This window comes from Micropterus salmoides, unplaced genomic scaffold, assembly GCF_014851395.1.
Source record: "Micropterus salmoides isolate LMB-PRFRI ecotype aquatic unplaced genomic scaffold, ASM1485139v1 Ms_hic_scaffold_12, whole genome shotgun sequence".
NCBI lineage: Eukaryota > Metazoa > Chordata > Actinopteri > Centrarchiformes > Centrarchidae > Micropterus > Micropterus salmoides.
In genome coordinates, this window is record NW_024040263.1 from 7951142 (window position 1) to 7970636 (window position 19495).

Consider the following 19495-nt stretch of genomic DNA (forward strand, 5'->3'; position numbering starts at 1 on the left):
GAAATTTATTGATATTCCCAAAGTTATGATCTTGACTAGTCTTGAAATAAAATCCAGAGTCCTCAATGTCCGAGACTGAGACAAGACCGAGTACAAATGCGGTCGAGACCAAGACTGGTACTACAACACTACTGAACACAAATATTTCCCCCTAGATCACACAAAAAAACCTCTCTCCAGTGTAATGTCTTGCATCAGATCAAACTTGCATCCTGCTAAACCAGATCATCAAGCAGATGTTCCCTCTGTACACCCAGGCTGAGGTCATACCTCAGGAGAGAAGGGGGTCTGTACATCTGGACTTGGCTAGAGCATTGTAAGTGATAGCCATCATGACATCACCTCTTCCTGGTTTGGCCTCCAAAGACAGATCTGCATGGCAAAAATAGGCCGCTCCTCAAACAAAGCTGATAACTTATTGTTTGAAGCAAAAATGAGGTCAAATGTTGGAGTGGAGAAAACAGCTGTAAATGGATAATGAGAATCTATTAAATTTTAATTGAATTTATGTCAATTTTCCAAAAATGTGTCAAGTGTGTAACACAGAAGGGCACATTATTTAATTGTATATATGGAACTGATTGTTTCTGGAAAGAGGTTTTGGATATTTATGTCATTTAAGCAACACAAAATAATTAAAATTATTTTCTTCTGTAGCAATACTGCAAATAGCCAGTTTGTTTTATTTGACTTGTTTTTTTTTATTACATTAATTCATTTGAATGAATGACAATTACTATTTATGTCTGAGGTCGCACACCTCTGGAGCAACTAGGGGTCAATTGTCTTACTCAGGGACACATTGGTGGACGTGTCACAGTGGGGAGTTGAACACCGGTCTCTCACACCAAAAGTATGCGTCTTATCCACTGTATCATCACCCCATTTTCTTATCTTTTTATTATTTTCTTGGGATGACATTGCCAGTCTGTCCACAAATCTGGGCCAGACTGAAACATCTCAACACCTATTAGATGAAATTCTGTCCAGTCTGTTGTGTTTACCAGAGACTGCAATAACTTTGGTGATTTTTAACTTTTTAACTAGCGGTCAAATTTTCAAGCCATCCAATTGGTTTATGACCAAATAACTTCTAAAATATCAACATCAGCCTCAGCTGTTTTATTTATGCTTAGCAAACAGGTTAGGGTACTTTATTTGTGCCCATATGTAGATTTGGTTTGCGGTAGACAGACAAATCATCCCAGTTGACACACAATAGAAAAACAATAGAAAAACATCATAAAAGTGCTCAAGGCTCCAGTAATATGCAAATGTTACTGTAGCATCCCTACACACTAGACAAAGATAGTGAACATGGTTAACGTTATACCTGCTGACCATTAGCATTTTATCATTGTAGCATTTTGTTTAGTAATCGTGAGCATGTTGCTAATCTGACTTCAGCATTTACCTTAAAGCACCACCCTGCCTATGCACAGCCTCATAGAGGTGCTAGCATGGCTGTAGATGCTTATTTATTTTGATGTATTCTGTATGCCTTGTTGGAAACAGTGTTGCTGACTGTGTCTTGGTTCAAGTGTTCTTGTTTGCACCTTTGTTAAAATATGTTGAAAAATGCAATAAACACATCTTCAAAGGAGGGGAAGAGCTGTGATTCTGAGCGAGATGAGTGAACATTTTTCCATCACTCTAAAATACATAACAACAGGACACTAAGTTTGTCTAACTCAGTGGGTGGTGACCTGTCATTTGCTCTTCTGTGGTATCATGACACCATACAGAATGAATGTCGGCCCTGATTGCAAGTGTTGCTAAAAATGTACTATGATTTAAAATAATTTTTAGAGCCAATGTGTACTTGAATCCATAATAACTGCAGGTCACTAGATTCATTAGATGAAGAAAAGCACACACATAGTCGACCTGGGAATTCCCTCCTCACATGCACTGGGGAACAGAAACTGTACCCAGACAATGAGATGATGTCACCGATCTATAATTGATCCCTGTGGTTACAGCTGTCATGTGACCAGGACAGATGTGTATGTGTGGGTTTAACAGGGAGAGGAGGGGGTTGATACATTTTATAAGGGGTTGAACAGGATCAGACATTTACAAAATAAGCTCACTTAACGGCCTAACCTTATTAAATAATCCACCGTTTCAACTCCAATTCAATCCATTCACGAGTAAACTAACCAACCATGTGTGAGCTTGGTGTCATGTGTTGCTTTCAGCTAGATAAGTGCACCCTTTAAAGACTCTTGGCCCTTGTGGAGAAAGGGGGACCCATCGATCATGACCATTTACAACAGCCCTTCCTTCAGGACATTGGAGCAACACTCCTGCTTGGCCCAGTTAACTGATCCACCTTCCTCTGACCTGATGTTTATGAGTTATGAGTATTCGATTTTTTACCCCTTTGTCTTCTTCTCTTCACAACAAAATAAATATTACAAATATACATCATATAACAAAATGATACGCTATGTTTTGATAAAAGCACAGTTCCAGATTTTAATCCATTTTATCTCATGGACCTCTGTAAGAATATGAAACCACCTATTTTGAGATACATTTACATTTCACATATAAAATTTCAACAATGATTGAATGCACATAGGGAACTAAGCTATGTGAGTAGTAGTAGAAAACAGAAGGAAAATTTCTTCAATAATTTCAAAAGTCTTTGTCAATCATGTAAAAGTGATCCTCCAGCCAATTCAAAAGCTTGAGATTCCTGATATTTTACAAAATGACTGAATTGCCTACTGGTATGGTAAAGCAGCTAATCTAAAAGTAGATGTTGAGCGCCATCTAGTGGTAATAAGTGGTCAATGGTGCAAGAACATAAGAATATTGTATGTTTATAAATGTCTTTAAGGTAAGCATCAACTGTGCTACCAAGTTCTTTCACCCACAGCATCATGGTCAAGACAAATCAAGTTAAAGAGAAGCCGATTGTGAGGATGCCTTTGATGTGCTTTGACACTAATTAATTGCTGATTCCAAAATGTGCTGCTGAAACACAAATGAAGATCAAATAAAACACAAAATACTATATAATATTTAGAATTTTTGCAATGAGGTGCTTTTGTAACTGTACTCTGTCAATATGCTGCTATTGTGGCCAGGTCTCTTCAAAAAGAGGTTTTAAAATCTCAATGAGATCATCTGAATAAAGGTTAAATTAAAAAAAAAAAAAAAAAAACTCAAATTGCATTTCATATAAAGTGATGAATTTTCCATGATTTATAAATATCGATGATGATATGATTAATGTCTCATGTTTGAATGATGACGGGTTTATATAATGAATGTGTGACTCGCGGATCACACTGCAATATCACTGGCTACTTGGTGAAAACTGCCACTTTAGAAGGGAAAAGATGGACTCTAACAATAATAATGACTGAGTCATATAAATTATGTATTTGTGTGATAAATGTGCAGTTGATGGCTCTGAAACATGCTTTTGTTGGTCAAGGCTATGTTTTCTGTGAAAGTGTCAGTTGTGACGAGCAAAAATGTAAAAATGTAAGAAAGGTTTTTCCCTATCTACGACATCCAAAGTGAATCAGGAAGTCAACCCCCACAGCTTCCAATCATTTAGTCTTTGCAGAATAAGAGGAACTTTGCTGTACTGTATTATGCTGTTCCTGTAATGCCTTTAGCCTATGCACCGTTAATATCAGGAGTCAGAGAGGCAATTCAGAGGAGAAATGAGATGAAGTTGATAAAAGAGAAAAAATTCTATAAACATGTTAGTCGATGGATAAACCCTTTTGAATAAACCACCTACCTGTGTTAAAATTGTATTTCCATTATCTATTATCACATGAGGCTTAACTCAATTTGCAACCCTTTACAGAGAGAGCGAGTACAGTTGTTGTACATGGAGCGCATAAGATGAGATCAGTTGCAAAAATTTTGGAGAAAATGTAGAAAAACATTCTCCTCAACTCTTACCTGTATACAATATACCTGGAAGTATGTTACTGTGTATTTACCAATAACTTTTTAATTATCTTCATGTGTTAAAAATGTTAGTGTCAACGAACAGAAACTGTATTTATTATTATACAAACTTGTAGCCTCCCAGATTGGATTTCTGTTTTCCAGGCAAGATTTTTGTTGGATTTCCAAATACCAATAATTCAAACCAGCCCCAACACCTGGTGGAGATGGGGATCTGCAGTCTGGAGTCCTACAGCAAAACAGACTAGTGTGTAATTAGTACAATATTATTCATAAAAAATACACTAGGCAGACCTAATTTTGCAGTGTCCCTCAGTACCTCCAAACCCCTTTATTGTTTCCAGCCTGCTGCTAATGATTAAACACTTTACACCCTTATTTTTTTTTGCAAAAATAAAAATAGAATTAATGTTCATATTTCTCAGTTGGATGATAAAGTTTGAGGGTTAATGTGTGGCTCAGGTTCTTGAAATCTGACTGTCACCCCTATCTTCATGTAGCCTACTTATCTGTTTAACCTCTGTGGGGTCAAGATGATTGACAACGACGAGCCCACAGAGATTAAATAGCTGAGTTTTCCTACCAGTCAGAAATGAAGAAGCATATTCGATGAGAGACGAAACGTCTTTGAGTTTCTTCAACCAAGACCATTTAGATTTTTTACCTTCTTTGGATATACTTATGAAAGCTATTTAAGATAGCGATGGGAAGAACTTTTTTCACATCCTGGAATAAAAAATGGCATTTGTAATAACAATCTACATTTTAGAGGTCTAGAAACATACACTTCTCTACCGTTCTGTTTTGCTTGCACATCTTCTGGTTTTCCACAAGATGTCAATGTTGCACTTCAAACACTTAACGGCTCCCAAGAAGTCAAAGGAGCCTTTGAAAGGTCTTGGCAGCACCTGACCCGCAGCTAAAGACTGGTACATTTGGATGGAAAATCAGACTCTTACTCAGACTTCAAGAAACATTCCATGTCAAATTATTTAAACTTTTCCGTCAAAATAGACAAAATTTTGAGAACATTTTTAAACTGAAATGGTTTGGCTGTAATTCATGGAGCTAACATGGAGGCCAGAGTTGATTTCTATTACGCCAAAATAAACAGAGTAAAGCCTAAAGTAAAACAATATCTCCACCAATGGTTCATAACATCTTAGCGATGGAAGAGACTGCCAACAGTGGTTGCAGTGCGGTCAGTTTGAGGTGAGGTTTTGGGGTTGTCGGTTAATCCTAAAGTTGAGTTTAAGTGGAAACTGAGGTTCTGCTTGGCCTGGCTTGTGTGGTATTAGAAATGGAGTGGGAAATAGGGGAGCTTCTTAATCAACACACTGTTTCTTTGCATTGTCACTAGATAGACAATTAACAGAACTTTTAAATGTTTGTGTTTAAATTGTGTAAACATAGAAAAATATCTTGTACCATGAGCCTGTTCTGCACGGTCAGAACAGTTCAGCTGGACATCATATCAAGCATATGAACATACTATTTGAGCGCTACAGTAATAAAATTATTTCCACCCATTTAAGTTTTTAGCAGAACAGACTGTTTTCATTTCTCAGTTCCACTCTGAAAATTTGTGAGTGTGTCCCCATGGGCAGGGTGGGGTGGCGGCTAGGCAGAGTGAATGGGAAGGTATTACACAGCATGACTACAGTCCATTTCTGTGTCTGCGTCTATGTTCCCCGACTACAGCCCTTGTGAGCTCACCGGCCACTGACAGGGAATTGGCCGCAGCCTGCTCTCACTGAGTGATTCCCCGGCGGGACAACCTGCCAAGCGGTGAGCTTGCCAGCAACCCACTCATACATTCCTCAACAGAGTGGCCGCTGCCAGCTTGGCGAGTCTGGGTGGGTGCCACCCAGTGCTTCCTTAGCTGCTCCAGACACCTGAACTAGCAGAGGAGTGGAAGAGAAAGAGAGAGAAACAGGGATGGATGGAAGGGTCCAGAGCTGTGTTAAATAGCCAGCAAACAGCCAAAGCAGCTGTTGTGGACTTTTCCACAACGATTCCACTGTTCCAGCTTCAGGGATAACACTAATTAAAACTGTGCCAGTCTCTTTTCTTGCCAGAACTTTCCTTACATACATACTGTCTATGCACACATGCATTTAGACACATGCTGTCTCTCAGATACACCATCAACCCCTGCTTGTTTGACTGAAGTTACTGACACTCTGTTGTGAACAAAATTAACTTCTTTTGGTCTTTTCCCTGACTGACTTAAAGCTGCAGTAACATTTTTTTGGCCCACCTGGCTGTCTGATCAATGTCCATTAGTCAAGTCCAGTACTCACGCCCATTTTGGCTTTGTTTTTTGGTCTTCACCAACTCCTGAGGGAAATGTCGGGCTCTTTTGCTGCTTAATGTGTCACTAAGTTCACTAGTTGTTAACTTTGTCAGTGTACCGTTTGGTGCTGGGCAAGTAATATATTGTGGGTTTGTCAGAGCTTTTTTTTTTTGCTAAAAAAAGAAGTGAGAGTGAACCTGAACAGTAAAATTGAGGGATGTCAAACCAAAACAATGAGCTGAAAGCGAGACTGTCCTCCCAAGCAAGTGCCCCAAAACGACATATATTTACATTCAAGTGACAAAGCCCCTTAGCCACAATTGTTATAATGACGGGAACAAAGGATAAAGTAAGTTGACAGCATAAAGGAGAGACCGAGTCCATTTAGAGTGATTGTCAGGCTGGATGGATGGACTTTAACAAAGGAGGGCCACTGTTCATTTCCTGTTTCCAACCGACAGTCAACATCCTTTTTTTTCAAAAGCATGACCTCAATCGTTTTTTAAAACCGGAACCAAATTTTTATTAACCATGACAACAAAGGTCCTTAATGAAATAGTCATTTTAACCCAAACCATGATCTTTCTCTAAATCTGGCCAAACCTTAACCATTATGTTGTGACATCATGAAGTTGGTGTATTTGAGCAGTGATTTAAAATGGTTTTGAAAGGCACTTGATAAGTTAGAACCTGAAAATATCTGAATGATAAATAAAATTATTAATTGGTTAACAAAACTGATGACTAATCACTATTACACAAAAAAAACCCTCTTCTCTCAATCCCTCGGAGGACACACATGCTGTAAAAGAACAGAAATACATTGCTTTTCTCCGTGGTTGGGCTCTAATTGCTGCACAAAAGAATAATGAAGTGTGTTCACTTCCAAGAGAAACCTTTGATCCCAGCCACTTTTCTTCACCTTCCTCAGAGTGGGCATTCCTACATAGATTAGCTGGAAATCTTTCCTGTTCAATCAGAGGATAATCCCCCGAAATAAGACTGCTCGGCTCTCATATTAAGAATGATTTAGGCACAGTGAATTCCGGTGAGGTCAAGTCTCCACTTTCATGTTATGATGTGGCTGTTCCAGTTGTTATACATAACTTGTGGAGAGAATAAGAGCAGACAGAATAAAAGAGAGGAAAAGAAGGCAACTTCTTTTTTTTTTTTTTTACTGTTCAGAGTTCAAAGTCATCATGTGGATTTCAAACATGAATAAAGGTCATTGACACAGCTCAGTCCAAAGAAAGTTTGTGCGTGTGTGTAGCTTGAATAAGGGTGTCTGGGAGTTAACTTTTTAAGACGTTTGAGGTCTTGCAGATATTTCCACATCAGGTTTTCCTTCAGCCTCACACACACTAGACACCACACAGCAGAACATTCATCAGGAGTGTATTAGTATGAATGAGAATTACAAGGAAGCGCTGGTGTACATGGGCTTTTTCCCTCCCAGGGTCACACAGAAGAGAGTGGCTCACATGTATTTACTCCACTTAATGTGATTTAAAAGTGACTGAGAGGACAGTGCTGCCTTTAAGATAACAGGAAGCTTTAATTATCCCCATGGCAAAATTGTGTAAGCTGCTGTGATGTGAGTCTATTTCCATTTCTAAACTGAAACAAATGAACCTAGTTCATTTCTTTTTGTCCTTTTTGGCACAGATTTCTGAATATGGGGAATGATTTGGCAACAGAACCAATAAGCTCAGCTTTATTTAGTTCAGCTCATTTTAGTCAAATTCAATAGTGTATAAAAGAAATCTGGGAAGACTGCTGTAGGCAGTGAGCTGTCACACTCTCTCTACTCTTCTGCAGATTTTGTAGGGAAAGGCAGGCAAGAGAAAATGGCTCCCTAACAAGATTTATAATTTTACGCCAAGGATTCAAGCTTTGGCTCATTATCCCTGAGTGGGATTGGTCAGCATCTATGATTTTAATTCATTCATGGAAACACTGCACTGTGTTCATCCTTATAGTGCCTGTGTGTCAGAGGAGATGAGAGTCCAATAGAAACATAATACCAGAATTAGCCATGGAAAAGCCTCCTCTGATGGAGCACGAGGAGAAAAGACTGGCTTATTTCAAGCTAAAGTGAAAAGGACAGTATGGGCAAGGCAGGGGTTTTAGTGGTTTTACAGTTCAGTTATGGTGTTCGAAAGCATGGTCTTTCAGCAACGTGGGTGGCACGGTTGTTCCTAGCATCTCTGCTATTGTATTGTCATTGGCTCTGTGCACTTGTCAGCATCATTGCTCACTTTCTCAGGATAAATGTTGATTTTGCTTTATGTAGGAAAGCCAAGGCAGCAGCAGCTTTGATTCGTGAAATTGCCATGGCCTCAGTGTGAGAGCTTGTGTCACTGCAGATGTCCAAATTCCTCTGACATGTTTATTGTTTTCTTTTTATTTTGCGGAGGCCATTCAGCACAGCCCTAGAGCCACTGTTCCTGTAGCTACTCTTCCATGCGAAATCTAGTTTGTCGTATAAACAGAGAACCAGAAAATAACAAGCACAAGTAAAGGGGAAATTTCCACCCCAGCCTCGTCCTCCTTTTTCTCCCTAGCCCCCTTCAGTGTACCCACCACTTGTTGTCCTTTATTTGTGGCTTAAGTGCTTTGGCATTAAAGCTTATTATTTTTTGGTAAATAAACCAGTTTCTGGTAGGAATTACACACAACTTGGTGTGAGGTCCTTTTCAGAAAGGGGCCTGGATCCTTTTATGTAAAATGTTTTCTATTTCTGCTTTTGTAAGACACTTTTGACTGCTTTGAAAGAGAGAAACAAGGTTTTTCTTGCGTTTCTGGGGGTGAGGTTGGGGATTTTTCTCAGCATTGTGGTGAGATTTATTCGAAGAGGCTGCATTTTTTCCTGATTTCCCTCTTTGTTCTCTGTAAGTAGTTCCAGGTCCCCCCTCACTCACACACACGTGTGTGTGTGTAAACGTGCACGAGGGTCTGTGATTTTGCACATTGGCGTGTGTATGTGCGTGTGTGGACCACATGTGTGAATGCGTGTGCGTGAGGGTGAGGCGGGGACTTGATGTGACACCTGCTGTTGGGATGAATAGGGTCAGTGGCAGGGCCCTTCAGCAAGCAGCAGCTGCTTGTTCTCACTGCAAGCCCGACTCTCTCAGCGCTCCGAAGCCACTAGCACTACAAGTGAGGCCCTGACACAACACATAGTGCCCCCTACCACCATCTCCTATCATTACAGTTATTATCTTCAAGCATAGCAATTCCCCTTCTCCAAGGATCACGATCTTAATCGTTCGGAAGGAAATGTGAAATTGAACTGAGGTAAACATCAAATACAAACTTCAATTTCCATTCTTGCGCTCTCTGAATGCAGGAAGAGGTTTCCAGACAGCTGCTGACCGACAAAGATTCTTGGTATTTGGTTGGTCTGACCTGTCTATGCTCTCTTGCTGTGTGGTAGTCTGCCCTGCGTGTGACTTAGAAGGTCTGAAAACATTCCCTGTGGCATAACAGAGGAAGAGGGCAGAAGATAAACAATGAAGTATGAGAACATCAGTCTGTGTGTTAGCAAATTCCTCTGTGTTAAATTTGTCTTATTTTTTAATAGGTTTTTAATTAGAAATTTAGGGAAAAAAAGCATCATAACAACCCTTTACAGACACGTCATATGGTAGAAATCACAGCAAATATCCTTTCACAGCATTTTGTTTCGCTACAGTTTATTGTGAAGGTGGTGGACGTATAATATCTTCCCTTATCATTCCACCAGAGGTCAGCCTTTTATTAACAAATTCTGATGAAGTTTCACAAAACTGCCTTTTTTCAGGATGAAAACTTAAACTTAATGGGATGTTTAATACATTACCAATGACTTGTGAGCAATAGCTGCGAATTTGAGCTACATTTTGTTGGACAAAATAGATCCCACGTGCAATAACAGGGGTGGTGTTTGTGTGACACTGGTGATGCCAGCGCAAGGAAAACCCTCCTGTCATCACAGTCCATTTGGGCTGAAGTGCACAAGCAAAGTACAGAGTGTGGTGCTGTTGCTGTGCATTTGTTAAATGAAGGGTTCCTTCAACAGACAGGCAACGAATAGTGCTGGGGGTATTCCAAGTTTTTGCCTTGCTGCCGAGAAAGAGAAAACAGCCTTGAAACAGAAGAAGACAACAAGGTTTGTAGATGAGTTGACAATTATTATTACTCAATAAAATACTTGACATTGCAACATGTTCTGAGAGTTTTGAAAACTTCCACAACCTCTGTAAACCATTTTTTATTAACCTGAACACCTCTTAAATTACCCTCTAATGATGCATGTCCCTTTTTGTTTGAGCCATGTAGGTTGCAAGAAGACGCTCTAAGATGAAGGTTGTATGGGCTTGGTCCTTTTGGAGAGTTTGTAGTTGAAGTACATGACAGCCTTGGACTGTGGGGCTCTCCTGGGCAAGCAGGTCCGTCCGTTGCCGAAGTAGTCCTCTAAACACTGACAGGTGTAGGAACCGTCAGTGTTGACACACTGAGCGTAGTGGCTGCACCGGTGAGACCCGGTTAAACATTCATCCTTATCTGGGGAGAGGAGGCGAAGGAGATTTGAAATGTTTATACATGACGAATGCTTGTAGAATGCTTGTCAGCTATTTAATCATTTCTTATCAAGTCAAGGCCGCTTCGTAGCCAAGTCATATTAGACCAGTATAGAGGGAGCAAAGGATTTTGAGAAACTGTCTGTTTCAACCCTGCTCGAGAGATAATTTTGCAATGCTCATCACATGGACGAAAACAAAAACAGCTCGTGGGTGAGCCCACAGCTGAGTGGGTGAGCTACGAGTGCTCATCAAATAAACATGGTCTATGGATCCTCTGCTGCCAAAGCACATCTTCACGTGATCTCTCTCTTTGCCAATTAACACAGATGAGGAGAACATGTGGAGCTGTGTGGTGATCCATTTAGTCATTTACAGGATTGGACATGGAACAGATCTGAATGTGGCTTAGAAAGATGGCCTAGTGGTCTGAGACGCATTGGACTTCTGTTGCATGATGTCCCCTTTATTCCCTCCACATGTTTCCTGTTCATCCCTACTGTCAAATTACGAGAAAAAACCCTCAGATATACCTTAACATCCAAGCAAATAAACACACAGCCTCACATATGTCACTATTTATAGAGATTTCATGGAAAACATGTGACCATCTGCTTAACAACTACTGGTTATTTAAGCATTCCGAAAACACATTACATTATTATCTTTGTTTAGTAACAAATAGAGACCACACCTCGACATTGCAGCGAGCCCTGGTGTGTCCCCAGCACAAAACCATCCTGGCACACACAGACAAAGCTGCCAAAAGTGTTCTTGCAGGTCTGCCGTGGGTGACACACATCAACATCCCGCTGACACTCATTTACATCTGCAACACAACACAAACATGTGTCAGACACCAGCAACACATTTGGCTAATTTCATTGCACAACAGTCCAGATTTTTGTTCTTCTCGTCCACACAGCCCGGCCCCTCCTCAACTCTTCAAAACAAACACACACACACGCAGACACACCAACCAAACCACTCAAGGACAAGGTGCTAAAATGTGTCTTGTCTGTGCTCAAAACAATAATCGCCTTCAAAAAGACACGAGAGGTACAAATGAGTACCCTGAACTGGCAACCAAGTCTTTGTATTGACTCTTTGAAAGGTGCGCCGCTGTTCAAAGACAGGGAATGACCTAAAGACACAAATCTTTCACATCAGCAGTGCAGAATGAAGTCGTTTATGGAGTCTTCTGGGTTACATTTACTAATAATGACACCAAATGTTTCTGTAAATACGGACTGAGTTGCATGTTTATTGTAGTAACAGCCAGATACATGTTTCTTTTTTTTTTACTTTATTCTATAGTCATTTGAGATCAGGATATCTTTTTTCATACCTCTGTCAATAAATATGACAGAAAATACCAAAGGTTTACTAACTACATTAAAGCAACTCAGTGTATGCTGCTTACTTAATCCCTTAATATCCTTACTTAAACGTAGAAAAACACCTGCAGTTTTTTTAGGTTTGACTATTGATGTAACTTTGCTACACCATGTACAATACCTCTTATACTTGTCCCACACTACTTTTAACACAGTTGTGCATTGGTGGGGCAAAAGCTATGATTTCTCCCCGTCTTGGACGTTGAATTGTTCCCACCAAAATCTCTCCCACAGTGTGAAAATGTCTTAACAGCCATGAGAGAGGCTGTTGAAAGCTTGCTTCATTACAGGACAGGAGGTGTCTGCTGCTGACTTACCGAGGGGGACTTAAGTCATAAAACGGTTGGACACTGAGGAGAGAGTCCAGGGTGTGTTTTTCTTTACATGAGGTAATTAAAGGCTTTTTAACATTGGGTGGACAGACCCAGTGGCGAGGTGCCACTGGTAAGATCGCTGCAGGTAGTTAACACAACGTGCATAGGAAGCTGTGTGCATCACCTGCTCTACAAATAAAGCCAAATAGAAAAGACCTTGCAAGGCATGATGGTGGGAACAACAACACACAAACACACAAAAAAGCTATATGTAAATGAGTAAGGAATGCTGGTGCTGTGATTCCCTATAACACCATTTTGTCTGCAGGAACTTTCCCAAGGGAACCTTTTTAGGAACTGAGGAACTTAACCCGCATTTTGATGAATCTTAGGGACAAATTTCTTCAATGATAGTTCCCTTGCCGTGAAAAGTTCCTTCTCTGGTGGGTATTTTACAACAGCGATTTAAAAACAACAGCAAACACAGTGTGCTGCTTTACAGCTCTGTGCTTTAATTTTTGACATGAACCATTATGTAGCCACAGAGGAGAGTTTATGATTAAACAATGAGGTTCAGTGTTTATCCTGCATTAACTGATACTGGCCACTTGTAACCACTGTAAATACAACAATGACATATTTTTAAGTTCATATGGTGCAATTTTTAGCAAACACTTTGACTATTTACTCATCCGCAGGTATGTAGCAACATTAGCATTCATTTGGAGTCATATTTCTGGCCACGTGATGAACGTAAGTTTGGTTTGCCGGCCGTTTGGTTCTGGACAGTTAGTAGGAAGGGTTTTACAGCTTACTGCTTACTACTAAAACAGGGTTAATAAGAGCGATGAGAGTGAACCAAAACAATCATCTGAAAGACGTTAAATACCCCTTGAGCTCAGGAGTGAGAATTCACTGTAGGTTCATCACTACAAGGAGAAAACTATGTCAACAGATATACCACTAGCTTATGATTAGTTAGGGCTGAAAAACAACCTCTCTCAAACATGATCATGATGTCAGACTAAATAATGATGTCATGACTAAATAATGAACTGAATACAAACGGCATTTCAGGATTACTGTCAGGCTAGGATAAACCATGAAAAGTAAAACACCAATCCTAAACAAGTAAGGTATGTTTCTACTGTAATTCACCGTAGTGATAGGCTGAGGGGTGTTTCTGAAGAAGCATTACCTTCACAAGTCTTGTTGTCAGTGGCCAGGTGGAGACCGGGGGGACACAGGCAGTGCACCGCTCCCCCTCTCTCCATCTGGCAACCAAACTGGCAGCGCAGGGAGAAACATGCGGCCCCTCCTGGAAGACAGACAGAGAAACACTGGCTGAGGATCGGTCAGAGAAATGGGCCACTGGATCACCGCTGAGAGAACACACACACACACACACACACACAAATTGCCATACTACCACACCATACTCATACATAAACAAAAATGGTGACCAAACACTACTTAAAAAAAAAAAATCAGTATCTTATCATTGTCATTTATATTTTCACCCGTAAAATACAATATCACCACTAAACTTTGCTATGATATCACTATCAATAATATAAACAGTGAATGTCATGAACATTTATGTAAACCTAAAATGGTGTGTAAATTAGTACCAATGTCAACCACTTATTAAGGTAATACGATGGCAGGTGGCTTTTGGGTGAACACTGATCCAACATGAGAAATTTCATCTGTGAGATTACACATTTTCTTCATTTGGGTTTCAGATATTGGACTGTAAGTTTTAAATATTCTGTTTAAACATGAAATTACTCACTGGTGCAGGTGTAGCCATCAGCACTCAGTGTGTATCCAGGTTCACAGTAACAGCGATAGCTACCGTGTGTATTCATGCAGCGCTGGAAACACAGTCTCTTCAGGAAACCGCACTCATTCACATCTGGAGTCAATATGAAACATTATTCAAGCAGCAGATAGAAATCCTTGCGGTAAATGATGCAGGAGAACACAGGTAATGGTTAACAAATTAGAAACATAAGACAGACAATGATTTTGTACATTATACCTTCATCACACTGGGGTCCTTTAAACCCTGTGGAGCATAAACACTTGTCTGGTCCCACACATTTTCCATTTACACATGGTTTCTTGCACACCGCTGTGGAGGATGATAAACACAATATAAACCAATCATCACTAATCATTACTAATTACATCACTCACGTCTGTCCACTGGTATATGAAAAGATCCATCATTATAGTGTAAGTATACTAATAAATAAATAAAGCAGCACCAATTAATTTTTTGTCCACCTGAGGACAATGTCAACACAACATTGACATGTATCATGTTATAAAGTGTGATAAAGATATGATTATATGGTGTTAGCAAACAGTTGCCTATGTATGCATACAGCAAACATGGAGCAACATTAGCATTCATTTGGAGCTGTGTTTCATGGCGCCGCCAGGCAAATCGAAATCCAATATTAACTCTCCTTCTACCTATGTTTTGGTCTCCACCAGCTACTGATGGTAGCTATCTGATACTAAATGCTCCACTATGTTCACCAGTAGTTCCTAACCTTGTCTGCCATTTGGTCCTTGGCTGGTTATGTACAGTAGGTTTTTGTTACTTTTGTAGAGTTGTATCTCTGGCCATGTAAGTACGATATTCACTAACCTTTTAACCCCGATTGGTTCTCCACCAACTCCTGTCTACCTCTTTAGGTGTCAGTTTTTTCATTATGTTCACTAGCTAGTTGCTAAATTAGTCTGTTGTTTGCTGTTGAACTGGTAGTGTAGAGTTGGTTTTGAGAGTTTTTTTCACTGAAAACAGAAGCCTGGTTGAAGCGATACTGATGACAGTGAACAAACAGTTAAGTTGTGGGCTATAAAATCTAAACAATAAGCTAAAATATGCTAAAATGCTCTATAGAGCTGAAGGGAACTACAGAGTTGGATGATGATTCTCCGTGTGTTCGGTAATAAAAGCAACAACTTTCTGATTACATGTAGTCATTTGATGCATTGGCAGTATTGAAATATTGATTTGTGCTGCTTTAAATGTAAAAATACTCTTTAAAACTCTTGCGTTCATAGTTTTACTTAAGCAAATGTACAAAAAGTAGTATCAGCACAATGTACTTGAGTATTAAAAGTGAAAGTACACATTATGCAGAACAGCCCTTTTCAGAGTGTTACATTATATATATATATATATTTTTTTTTTACTGGTGAATTAACACATGGATAGTATATGCTGGTTGAATAAATTTAATAAACACACTTTGGGTTGTGTTATATCAAATATATTATTATACTTTACACATACTGTACTACGTACATCACATGGTCTTACTACACATACATAAAATCTTAAGTTAATAGTACCTAAAGCTATCAGATAAATGTAGTGGAGTGTTGGTGTAAAAGCGCAAAGTAGCATAGAAAGGAAATACACATAATACAAGTAAAGCACAAGTACCTCTAGTAACTGTACTTAAGTGAAGTATTTGAGTACATTTACTTTCCAGCACTAATGGTCCTAATGTAGAAATGTATAGAAGAAAAAACAGATATGAGGAAAATTGCAATTAAAAAACCAGGAATGCAAGAATCAAAACTCCCTCACTCTTATTTCCTTGTGTTTGTTGCTTTGGTGAGATACTGAACTGATAACTTGTGAACTGTGGGTAATGTGTCATTGTAGTTGTGCTGTCACTGAATTGCAGAATGACTTACGCTGACAAATGCTGTTAACATTCCTCCATCCCAAACAACAGGAAGTATTCTGACCATAGCTGCAGAGTCCCGGCCGCAAGTGACCCCCAGTGTGCTCCAGCGCATCCTCCACTGACCTGTGGAGGCTGGGACAAAAGGTTATCAGATCATTAAGCATCGCCAAGCCTTCAGGGGCTTCAGTTTCACCACAGAACCCACACACAGGGATGGGCAAAAATACATCAAAATGTATTTTAAAACAAGATAACAAATACCCTAATTTTAAGTGTATCAAAATAAACTACAAAACTACAGCAGCCACACCATGTATCAAAGTAAACTACTGTATTTTTGAATTTCACAAATACTAAAAATACTTTTCCAAGGTACCATAAAATCACTTTGCAAACCTTCTATTTGTTGTCCTATTTGATCTATCCCTTCACCACCCTGACTCAGCTGATTAAGTGGACAATGTTTGAGAGCAACAGCTTTTCCTATATGTGAAAAATCTGATATTATTAGTATTTTACAGTGTTTTTAAACTACAAAATACAAAACACCAAAGTATTTTGACACAAAACATGAAGCACTTTCAATCAATCCTATCAAATACAAATGACAAAATCCTATTTTGTATTTCAACTATGTATTTTAAATATATGTATCATAAATACTGCCCGTCCATGCCCACACAGACTGATGCCCTGAAAGCTTTAGAAAACCCACGGACGTAGAATCTTCTGCCCTAGCTATGCCTCGTGCTGCAAGCTAAATAAACATACTTCAAATAATGATTAGAGACAGCAGACATCAACATTTTTACTGCAAGCAATTGTGAAAGTTAAATAGTGTTGGACAACAAATTCAATGATAAGGATTACAAATCAAAAAATGAGGCACCTCAAACAATAGTTAAAATTTGTACAAGGAAACTATATTCAAAAACTTTTTTGCTTTCAGATTAGTTATATTGTCCATCGTGACAGAAAGAAAAAGTAACACATGTGAAAGATCATTATTAAGTCCCCAAAGGAAGCACAACACAGTAATGAATCTATAGTTAACATACACATATCAAAGATCACATCCATGTTCATTCATTCACCACTTTCTATATAATAAATACTAAGTTGTTTACTCTTGTGAGCAGCAACTGAGATTTCAATTATTTATTAATCATAGCTTTCTTGAGTCATCATTACTGAAAAGTTCTTATAATACATACATAGTCACACAACGGTAATTTTCAGATATATATGATGTGATGCATTGTATTGTGGACCATAGGCACTTTGTGAGGGCTCTATATGGTGCGTACTTTTCATCATCATCAGATTTTAGAATGAGGATTATGTAAAAGACAGTTAGCCATTTACGGTTTTTAATTTTTTTAGCTAGAGTGTTGTATTAGCAACACGTTCCTCAGAGATGTAGCATAGTGGCTAGATTGATTGGCACAAAAATAATGTGAGAAAAACTAAATTATGAAAAAGCTGTAATAAAAAAGGTAACTCCAGGGCATTAGTGGAGTAGGTAAAAAATTACAATATTTGCTTCATCAAACAAATCTGACAAAATGGTGTTTGTGTTTTCAGTGTAACTTTTTTGGTCTTTATTACCGGATATGTAATAGTAACATGACAAATGATTTCTTTCAAAAATACTAAAATACACTCAAAACAATATGTCATAAAGACAATAAATAATAAAGAAAAAAATTAAGGATTAAATAAAACGAAAAAAAAGGAATGGCCAGGGGTGTTTTGATGCAGTAAAGAGTGAAATGTAACCAATTTGCAATATTCCCATATTCCCATATTTATAAAAATATCACATGCATTTTATAGCTTTCCGGATCTTTTGCACACTCACTGCATCTGTATACTGTAACTACTTATGAAACACCTTCCTCATTCCCATGCATTCACCAGAAAAGTCCTTAGCAGTAATCATTTCTGTCTCATTAAAATCGGCTGTAATAAACAAAAGTGCAATAAACTACATGGCCTATCGAACCCATGGACATGCATTCATTTAAAGCTGCTGTTAAATCTCCTCACACCCACACCGCAATAAGAGGCTATTAAATGATTAGACACGGGCCAAGTAGGTTCATTTCACATGCTTACACTGTACTGGTAGAGCCCACCAACAGTCTTTTTTGAAGAAGGTGGCTAAATTGCACAGACTCTTGTTGTCCACATACTTGAGCAGCACTTTATTGCTCTTAGAAAAAGGATAGATTACCTTATGATAAAATTCAGATTTTTTAACATCAAAAAACAGATTCACTTCTTGAAAAACATTATTTTCATAAACTCTGTCTTACCTGTGCTGATGAAGAGCCATGGAGAGCGAAAAGAAATGCACTATCACCACAAAGACCCTTTGGCTTATTTCAGTCATTTTCTTCCACCACAGCTTCTATTATAACCCTTTAAGTTCATATTAGCTACCTCTATCTTCCGAAACCTTCTCTCCGTCAGAAGAGACACTTGTGTTGTGGTGTGTGTGTTTAAAAGGCAATTCTAGAAGTGTCTTCTGTGCCAAAGGAGGAGGGGGGGTCACATGGTGTAATTGTAGGGTGCTGAGAGTAATAGGTGTGACAGCTCACCTGTGTGCAAATACATAGAGAGGGGCCACCAAAGATAGGCAGGGGTTAAAACCAAAAGAGAATGACAAAATAAGAATGGAAGTACAAGAATACAAAGAACTGAAAAGTTATTAGTTGACAAAAAACAATATCCACTCAATGTTGACTTATTCACTTGTTCTGGATTGTATCACATCAATTTCAGGTTTAGTGTCTTGCCCAAGGACACTCTGGTGTGTCGACAGAAAGAGATCGTACAACCAACCCTGTGATCAGTGGAAGACCCGCTCTACCTGCTAAGCCACAGTCCCCTGGCTCAGTTTCGAATAAAACTAGATGCAGTGGAAAACAACTGGCCTTGCTCTCTTTAAATCTTTTGAAAATCTTAAGAATTTTACAAAAAAATGATTTCAAATTTTTTTGTTTGATTTTACAAGGAGTTATGTGCTGGAACCATTTCTCCCCACTGGAGTCCAGACAACCTCACAGAGACAACAGGTCTCCAGGAAATCACTGAAATTGTTCCAGCTCTCTGTAAAAACACAACTTGTCATAATGTTTATACTCAGGTTTTTGTAAGGATTAAACAAAATAGACGTTGGACAGAGTCAAGCTAGCTGTTTCCCCTGACTTCCAGTCTGTATGGTAAGCTAGGCTAATTGACTCCAACCTCTAGCTTCACATTT

At 39.0% G+C, this 19495-nt stretch overlaps 1 protein-coding gene across 2 annotated transcripts; it reads right to left on the bottom strand.

Moving 5' to 3' along the window:
* Positions 1–9879: 9879 nt before the first annotated feature.
* On the bottom strand, positions 9880–16397 carry LOC119900001 (nephronectin). Of its 2 annotated transcripts, XR_005443980.1 has the most exons (7): positions 16235–16397; positions 14556–14648; positions 14307–14429; positions 13710–13829; positions 11495–11629; positions 10519–10783; positions 9880–10364 (listed from the first exon to the last, which is right to left on the bottom strand). XR_005443980.1 is itself a non-coding variant. In XM_038714819.1 (6 exons), the coding sequence occupies exons 1-6, from the start codon at positions 16389–16391 to the stop codon at positions 10575–10577; spliced, it is 837 nt and encodes a 278-aa protein (XP_038570747.1). In that variant the 5' UTR covers positions 16392–16397; the 3' UTR covers positions 9880–10574. The 2 variants fall into 2 exon arrangements, 1 of the variants encoding a protein (XP_038570747.1); XM_038714819.1 differs by having other exon boundaries at positions 9880–10783.
* Between the last annotated feature and the right edge of the window lie 3098 nt (positions 16398–19495).

What these genes read in the sequence shown, in the direction of transcription:
- LOC119900001 (XM_038714819.1), bottom strand. Translation starts at nt 16,391, where the DNA reads ATGCTTAATGATCTGATAACCTTTTGTCCCAGCCTCCACAGGTCAGTG. An exon ending in TGTTAACAGCATTTGTCAGC is followed by an intron (nt 14,649 to 16,234) that starts GTAAGTCATTCT and finishes CATCCTCCACAG; the next exon opens with CGGTGTGCAAGAAACCATGT. An exon ending in TGACAACAAGACTTGTGAAG is followed by an intron (nt 11,630 to 13,709) that starts GTAATGCTTCTT and finishes GTTGTGTTGCAG; the next exon opens with ATGTAAATGAGTGTCAGCGG.